The following is a 9,501-nucleotide window of genomic DNA, read 5'->3' on the forward strand; positions in this document are numbered from 1 at the left end:
GAAGAACTCCTAGAGAGGGCATCAGCCTTAACATTCTATTTAGTGAGCACAGACCATTTTCTAAATTTCTGGCAGTATAATTCTGCCGCTTCCTGACCTTGACACAAGGCCAACAGGGTTTTTTCTGCATGATCCACAGAATTAGGTTCGTCATACAATAATCCGAGCGCTTGAAAAAATGCGTCTACATTCAATAATGCCGGATCCCCTGTTTCAAGAGAAAAAGCCCAGTCTTGAGGGTCACCACGCAGCAAGGATATGATGATCTTTACTTGCTGAATGGGATCACCAGAAGAACGGGGTTTCAAAGCAAAAAACAATTTGCAGTTATTTTTAAAGTTCAAAAACTTGGATCTGTCCCCCCAAAAAAAAATCAGGAGTAGGAATTCTAGGCTCTAAAGCCGGAGTCAGGACAACATAATCTTGGATATTCTGTACTCTTGCAGCAAGTTGATCCACACGAGAAAACAAACCCTGAACATCCATGCCAGAGCCTATATCCTGAACCACCCAGATATCAAGAGGAAAAAAAAAGAGACAAACTAGAGCACAGAAAAAAAAAATAGTTCAGAACTTTCTTTTCCTTCTTTTGAGCTGCATTTAATTCATTTTTGGCCACTTGTACTGTTATGATGCGGTGGTCTAAGAGCAACATGGAACGAGCTCTGAAGGAAGTGGTAACTGTACTGACCGCAGTCCCTAAGCTCAACACATCACTAGAAGCAGCCGTGGAATGCTCCTAACTCTCCCTATGCATCTCGTCACAGCCTAAGAGCTAACTACCCCTAAAGACAGAAGCAGGAAAACTATCTTGCCTCAGAGAAAATCCCCAAAGGATAAATTAGTGTTATGACCTGGTGGTCAGGACAACAATGGACCTGGTGGTTAAGAGCACACAGAATGACCTGATAGTTACTGATAATAAGGACGAGCTCTGGGACGTGGGAACTCTGCTGACCGCAATCCCTATACCTATCAACCACACTAGAAATAGCCGTGGATTGAGCCTAACGCTGCCTATGCAACTCGGCACAGCCTAAGAAACTAGCTAGCCCTGAAGATAGGAAAATAAAGCCTACCTTGCCTCAGAGAAATTCCCCAAAGGAAAAGGCAGCCCCCCACATATAATGACTGTGAGTAAAGATGAAAATACAAAAAACAGAGATGAAATAGATTAAGCAAAGTGAGGCCCGACTTACTAAACAGACCGAGGATAGGAAAGGTTGCTTTGCGGTCAGCACAAAAACCTACAAAAAGACCACGCAGAGGGCGCAAAAAGACCCTCCGCACCGACTCACGGTGCGGAGGCGCTCCCTCTGTGTCCCAGAGCTTCCAGCAAGCAAGACAACAAATTAAATAGCAAGCTGGACAGAAAAATAGCAAACCAAAGAAATACAAGCTGTAACTTAGCTTCTGATGGGAAGACAGGTCACAAGAACGATCCAGGAGTGAACTAGACCAATACTGGAACATTGACAGGTGGCCTGGAGCAAAGATCTAAGTGGAGTTAAATAGAGCAGCAGCTAACGAATTAACCTCGTCACCTGTGAAAGGAAACTCAGAAACACCCACCAGAGGAAGTCCATGGACAGAACCAGCCGAAGTACCATTCATGACCACAGGAGGGAGCCCGACAACAGAATTCACAACAGTACCCCCCCTTGAGGAGGGGTCACCGACTCCCAATCATTGGAAAAAATCAAAATAGGAAACCTATCTTGCCTCAGAGAAAATCCCCAAAGGATAGATAGCCCCCCATAAATATTGACTGTGAGAGGAGAGGAAAATAACATACGCAGACATGAAATCAGAATTTAGCATAGGAGGCCATACTAGCTAAAAACAAAGAATAGAACAGAGTACTATGCGGTCAGTATAAAAACGCTAGAAAATATCCACCACAGAAAATACAAAAACTCCACCACCTAACTAAAGATGTGGAGGGTATATCTGAATCTCCAGAGACACAGCTTGGCTGCAAAAAATCCTTCACAGACAAAGCTGGACAAAACAAAACATGAAAATACACAGAACTATATGGTCCACAGCAGGTGGACAGCAAAAACAAGGCCAGAACTTATCTTTGAAGAAATGAACAGCAGACCAGGAGAGACCAGGTATGGATGTGAATCCTCCAAAAACAATGGACAACTGGCACTGACTAAAGGATAAAGCAGGGCTTAAATAGCCCAGCCCAGATTGCAAAAAATGGATACACCTGATAAATGCTGCGATCCAACTACCGCAGCACTACCACTCATAACCACCGGAGGGAGCCCAAGAGCAGAATTCACAACACTGCGCTGCTCTACCTTTCAATCATCTGACAGCTTGAGGCAATTTCAAATACGATAGCGTATATCATGTAGTAGCGCCAATGTAATATACTACGCTACATGCAGGTGCTCCATGATATACGTTGGTCTCACCTCAAGAGAACTGCGTATTAGGGTACGTGAGTATGTGCGGGACATTTGCGCGGCCAAGACAGTGGTTGATTATGCTGAACTTAAATCCATCCCTCGCCACTTTAAGGCCTATCACAATTGTGACCCAACTACATTTAAAGTGATAGGGATTGAGGCCATCCAACTTGGGATCCGCGGTGGGAATTATAAAAAGATACTGGCACAAAAAGAATCCAGATGGATTGTAATACTTCACACCATGACCCCAAAGGATCTAAATGAGTCTCTTAGTTTTGCCTCATTTTTATAAATATGTGTCCCACATCGACTACTCATTGGCCCATTTTATGCTCAATTAGTCCCTCCCGATGGTGTACTTTTTCGCTTGTTTTTAATTATTTTTATTTTTGTTCTATTTAGTGTTAAGTATGTATGGTCAAGCTCCACTTCCGGAATTTCCCTCTATCATCACATCATGGAGACTGCGCAAACATTCCAGATATTTGGCATGTCATTTCAAACGATAATATACAATGGACAATCACAGCGCTTTACTGGCGGCTCGGATGCAACACTGCTTTAAATGTTTTGTTAATATCTGTAATTGTGACTGCCGCTTGTTTACTGTGTCCTTATAATGTAATATATACAGTACATATGTTTGATCTTTACTATTATAGACGTATCAGTATCGTATGCATCACCTGATTATATATCTCTGTGCGGCTGTCGGCGTGCGCGATGTTGTCCCCGGATCCAGCATGGTTCCTGGCGTCTCTCTAGCCTCCTGCGCGTGCCCAGGGACCTCTTTTCCCTGCGCATGCGCTGTGACGCGTGACGCCCGGTATTTACCATGCCGGGACCTGGGGTACGCACCACGCACGCGCCGCTCATGCCGCTTTCCTATTGATCTATTTAGACCTTGTGATGTGTCACATGCTGCGTCTCCATGACTACTTAAGGTCCTTGTCCATACTGATTCAGTATACCCCCTGAAGAAGTGTCCAGCGTGGACACGAAACGCGCGTCGGGCTTCTCACCATCCAGAGAGGGTCTGTGCACACAGCGGTAAGCATTGCGGATACTATCTCAGTACGTGCCTTGTGTTATTTTTTCATATCTGCTCCGCAGCACTTCATAGCATGGCATAGTGTGTCTTTTTTTTTTTTTTCCCATTTGGGCTGCACCTGGCTTTGTGCCGGATCTTACTTGTTACTCTTGCCGCTCCTCGCAGATTACAGCCATAATTATAAGCATATTTCACTGGCGATGTGGATATTGTTGTAAGCGCTCTCTATATGTCAACTTACACGCACTATTTATTATATAGAGCCCTGTAGCATAGTACAGCGTGGATTGAGTTTACGCCCACCTGGGCTGTATCCAGCTATATATTGGAATTTACCTGCCTCTCTTGCCGCTGTTTACAAACTATAGCCACAACCATAAAATTTAACCCCTGTGTCAGCGTTTTATACATATCTGCTATGACATAATATTGTGCTGTGGTTATTAAGGCTGGGATCTATATTACTGCATGACATGCACTTATTTTTATATGTATCCGCTGCACTATTTATGTTGCTCTTAAAGGGCTGAAGTTATATGTATAATTATATCTTGATATATAACTACTGTTAAAACTTTGTTATTGGCCTGCTGTGTGCACATTACCATATACTGCATATCCTGAAACCTTATCATATCTTATGTCTTTTTAAAAAAATATTTGTTTAAATAAATTTGTACTTTTTTCTATATACGAGGGGCGATCCAAAAGTAATGATAATCAATACTAAACACAATGAATATTGTCAATTTTTTTTTAAATTTTTTTACATAGTCTCCTAACAAGTCTATACATTTAGTCCATCTCTTTTCTAAATTTAGAATTCCCTTAGAAAAAATTCTTGATCTTGACCCTCAAAAAAATCCCCAACAGCGGTTATCACGTCGCTATTGTCATCAAATTTCTTGCCCCGAGGTGTTCTTTGAGCCGAGGAAAGAGAAAGAAGTTACTGGGGGCTAGATCTGGCCAATAGGGGGGGTGTTCCACCCGTTCAAAGCCCGCTTCTTGAATGGTAGCCATGGCAACTGCAGCTTTGTGAGCCGGCGCGTTATCTTGGTGAAACAGCACTCCAGCCCGCAGTTTGCTGCTCCTTTTCTCCTTTATAGCCTCCCACAATCTTCTTATTTGTTCTGCGTAGTAGGAGCCCGTAATAGTGGCTCCCTTCTCCAAATAGTCCACCATAATAATTCCTTCAGCGTCCCAAAAAACGGACGCCATAACCTTCCCTGCTGAGCTTGACACTTTGAATTTCTTCGGCGTCGGTTCGTCGGCTCGTTTCCACGTCATCGATTGTTGTTTAGTTTCGGGATCAAAGTGGTGGATCCAGGTCTTGTCCATGGTCAAAAAACGTGACAAAAAATTTTCCTTGTCTGCTTGGAACTTTTCGAGATTTGCTATTGAAATGTCAACTCGTTTCTTCTTTTGCTTGTCGGTTAACATTTTTGGCACCCAACGCGCGGAGACCTTTCTCATATGCAATTCTTTTGCAATGATTCGTTGAATACTGCCATATGAGATCCCTGTGACCTCAGCTACATGCCTGATAGTCACTCTTCGATCTGTCAATACAACTTCTTCAACTTTTTTCACGTTTTCTTCATTGAGGGACGTGGATGGGCGTCCTTCACGATGTTCATCTTCCGTCGATGTTCTTCCCAGCTTAAATTCCTTGGCCCAGCGTGCAACTGTGGAATATGGAGGAGAAGAGTCCCCCAATATTTCCACCAAGTCGCTGTGTATGTCTTTGGTAGTCATTTTTTTTCAAGCAGAGGTATTTGATGACAGCTCTGAGCTCGTTTTTTTCCATTTTGATGTTCACTCCTCGGCAGTTCATATTCAAATCAGTGGCGTAGGAAGGGGAGCGGGGGGGGGGGGCGGTCCGCCCCGGGCGGCACAATGCGGGGGGCGGCCGGCGCTGCAGGAGAAGAAGAAGAGAAAAAAAAAAAAAAAGACGCCCCTTTAAATCTTCGGGCGGCGCCGTCTGCCGCCACGACCAGGGCCACCTCCCCACCACCACCGGGCCCCGCCCCCGCGCCCCGCTCTAATACTCACCTTTCCTGGTTCCTGCGGCTTCAGCGTCCTCTGACTCTGCGACGTCTCAGGGCAGAGGGCGCGATGACGTCACTACTGTGCGCGCCGCTCTGCCTCTCTGTCCTGAGCGTCGCAGAGCTGGAGAGACGCTGACTGACTGCACCGGACCTGCGCTAGGAACGGGAGAGGTGAGGATTTTACTTTTTTTTTTTTTTTTTCTTTATGTCTGACTGTCTGGGGCTGGGGCAATGCTGGACACACTGGGGCAATACTGGAGACCATGGGGCAGATTGCTGGACACACTGTGGCAGTACTGGAGACCATGGGGCAGAATGCTGGCCACACTGGGGCAGTACAGAAGACTATGGGGCAGATTGCTGGACACACTGGGGCAATACAGGAGACCATGGGGCAGATTGCTGGACACACTGGGGCAATACAGGAGACTATGGGGCAGATTGCTGGACACACTGGGGCAATACTGGAGACCATGGGGCAGAATGCTGGACACACTGGGGCAATACAGGAGACCATGTGGCAGAATGCTGGACACACTGGGGCAATACAGGAGACCATGGGGCAGATTGCTGGACACACTGGGGCAATACAGGAGACCATGGGGCAGATTGCTGGACACACTGGGGCAATACAGGAGACTATGGGGCAGATTGCTGGACACACTGGGGCAATACTGGAAAACATGGGGCAGAATGCTGGACACACTGGGGCAGTACAGGAGACTATGGGGCAGATTGCTGGACACACTGAATACTGGAGACCATGGGGCAGATTTCAGGACACATTGAGGCAATGCTGGAGACCCTGGGGCAGACTTCTGGACATACTGGGGCAATACTGGAGACCATGGGGCAGATTGCTGGACACACTGGGGCAATACTGGAGACCATGGGGCAGAATGCTGGACACACTGGGGCAATACTGGAGAACATGGGGCAGAATGCTGGACACACTGGGGCAATACAGGAGACTATGGGGCAGATTGCTGGACACACTGAATACTGGAGACCATGGGGCAGATTTCAGGACACATTGAGGCAATGCTGGAGACCCTGGGGCAGACTTCTGGACATACTGGGGCAATACTGGAGACCATGGGGCAGATTGCTGGACACACCGGGGCAATACTGGAGACCATGGGGCAGAATGCTGGACACACTGGGGCAATACAGGAGACCATGGGGCAGATTGCTGGACACACTGGGGCAATACTGGAGACCCTGGGGCAGATTTCTGGACACATTGAGGCAATGCTGGAGACCCTGGGGCAGACTTCTGGACACACTGGGGCAATGCTGGACACTGGGGCAGATTGCTGGACACACTGGGGGTAATATGCTGGACACACTGGGGCAATGCTGGACACTGGGGGTAATATGCTGGACACACTGGGGCAGACTGCTGGACACTGGGGCAGATTGCTGGACACACTGGGGGCAGTTCTGGACATACTGGGGCAGATTGCTGTACACACTGGGGCAGATTGCTGGACAACATGGGGGTAATATGCTGGACACACTGGGGCAGATTGCTGGACAACATGGGGGTAATATGCTGGACACACTGGGGGCAGGACTTGAGGCATGGGCAGAATGTAGATACGGGGCATGATTGGAGACACGGGGCAGGATTGGATCATGGGGCAGGACGGATACGATGGAGGCTGGTGGGGCAGGATGGGGAGATCATATGGGGTAGAATGGATACTCATGAGGGCAGGATGCGAGAACATATGGCTGGAGCCAGGAATGAGATAAACGGGGCCAGGGTGGGGAATAGTGTTACCATAGGGGCTAATTAAGGGATATTATTACTGCAGTGATGTATTTATTTTATTTTTTGAGTATACTGTTTTAAATGGGGGGGGGGGGGGGTCCTGTTACTGTGCAGAGTGACACTATATCACCTTTTTTTCTTCATGTGATGTAATGTAGAAGTTGTGAAAGATTAAGTAATGTGTTCTGCAAGCGGAGCTCGAGATAACTATGTTATTTCCTGCAGAAACGAGTCCTGGCTGGAAGGAATGATGGCGGTCTGTGCTGGATGAAAGATGAAGGACTTCACCTAGAGACGTCACTGGTGAGTCAGTTTTACCTATACACTGACACTATACACTGTATACTATATAGAGGTCCTGTGTATAATGTCACCAGTGATCTCTGTATTACCTCTACACAGACACTGCATACTAAGTACAGATCTCCTGTGAATACTGGCACTTATGGTGATAGTATTGTGGTTTTTTTTTTTATTACTGATCAGTATTGTAGTATTCAGTCACTATGTGGCGGTAATATGTGGTCTGGAAATGGTGCGGTGGTATTTGTCCCTTGTATGTAGTATTATTCGGTCACTATGTGGCCTGGTCATGGTGTGGTGGTATTAAGTCACAGGTGTGGCATGTGGGGGTGACACCATTAGGCCCAGTTTAAGTTCTACAAAACAGGAAAACCATTTTTGGTAACCTTTGTGTGTATTGAGCCGGGGGGGGGCGCCAAACTCGGGAACAGCCCCGGGCGGCAAAATCTCTAGCTACGCCTCTGATTCAAATGAATGTAGCTCCCGGGAATCGTGGTCTATTTAAGTGATTTTAATTTCCTGGACTAGTGGGTACCTAAGAGAGAAGAAAACATTTTATTTTAATTTCTGTGTGCAATAGAAATAACCGATTATCATTACTTTTGGATCGCCCCTCGTATTATGATTCGAGTCACTCCTCTATTTTGCTCCTGAGTCCTATAGTATCTATGGAGTCTGAAACGCTCTTCATGTGTTGGGCTACTACTTAGTACCCCCACTCAATGGTATCTATTATGCACCTGGGTTCGTTTGTATACAGGGTGTACACCTTGCTGCAGGGTGTCCGCCTCCGCAGGCGGAGCAGTCGTGCTTATATTTACAGGCTCCGTGGAAGCGGTAGTATCCCACATTATACAGCAAGCAGGCCCCTGGTCTCCGTACGACCACTGAATTTTGGCCTGCGGTGGCTGGGTAATTAGTGGCCGACGACGAAAAGGGGGCTGTTTTTGGGATAGCATAAATCATAACTAAACATCCGTCGCTTTTACGCCCCAGCCTAGATCGGGTTGCAAGGCCAGCCGCCTGCGGAATTCTTCGTCGTACCGCCTCCATGCTGACCCGCCGTGAGACTTTTATGAGCTATACACTAGGTCCTTGTAGATTAATAGCTCGGAACAGCGTTCCGGGTGTTTTTGGCCCATAATGCAGCCTAGGACTGTGAAGGCCTGAAGCCAGTTGTTCATTCTTTGGGCTTTTTTTAGTCTGTTTCTTTCGTATCCTGTCCTCCTCTCTTTATCTACGAACTGTTGGTCTGCTGCTAATAGCGACCATATATCCACGTAATTGTTATCCCATGTTTTCTGTTTTATCTCTAAATCTACGTGTGTACCTAGGGGGCTAATTCCGCAAAAAAATGCATCTTTGTGAAGGCTAGCTGATTGGGTTGTCCTTGCGTCAGTTGATCTGGCAGGGCGAGTCAGCTGGTGGAATAGCACCCTGATAGTGGATGCTAATTCACCTTCTCCTGCATTGCGTATGGTGTGGTGCTCGCTCAGTTCAGAACACTTACAGCTGTCTGACGCAGGCTGAGTGTCTCCCGATGGCGAAGGGACTCCGACTCCCATCGTAGCGATGACTTGTTGGCAGGAAGCCCAGAGAGGTAGAGATGGGGTTCCCTGGCAGGTAGCCAATGACCAGCACATGGTTGTAGACTTGTAGACAGCCGTGTGCCTGGGCGAGAGTGACTCCTCAGGCTCCTGTTGTAGTGGTGCTTTGTTGTTCGCCGGTAGCCTGAGGACATGAGGGTGGGTATCCCCTGTCGGCAGCCGAGGGTGGGCACATGACAGTGGAGGCTCATCGCGTGCCTGAGCGATTACCGCAGATGGTATCGCTCCAGCCCTGTCAATGGATCCTCGGGGTGACAGCGGTCTTCTACGGTACCACCTATCGCAGCTC

General features: G+C 47.2%; 1 protein-coding gene across 1 annotated transcript in view; it reads right to left on the bottom strand.

Moving 5' to 3' along the window:
• The window catches only part of PKLR (pyruvate kinase L/R), an 85,931-nt gene extending 76,746 nt beyond the window's left edge, over positions 1–9,185 (bottom strand). The window contains exon 1 of the mRNA XM_069769291.1: positions 9,116–9,185. Within this exon, the coding sequence (XP_069625392.1) occupies positions 9,116–9,170 (55 nt within the window). The 5' untranslated portion in view covers positions 9,171–9,185. The remainder of the gene's footprint in view (positions 1–9,115) is intronic.
• Between the last annotated feature and the right edge of the window lie 316 nt (positions 9,186–9,501).

This window comes from Ranitomeya imitator, chromosome 1 (genome assembly GCF_032444005.1).
Source record: "Ranitomeya imitator isolate aRanImi1 chromosome 1, aRanImi1.pri, whole genome shotgun sequence".
In the NCBI taxonomy this organism is placed as follows: domain Eukaryota; kingdom Metazoa; phylum Chordata; class Amphibia; order Anura; family Dendrobatidae; genus Ranitomeya; species Ranitomeya imitator.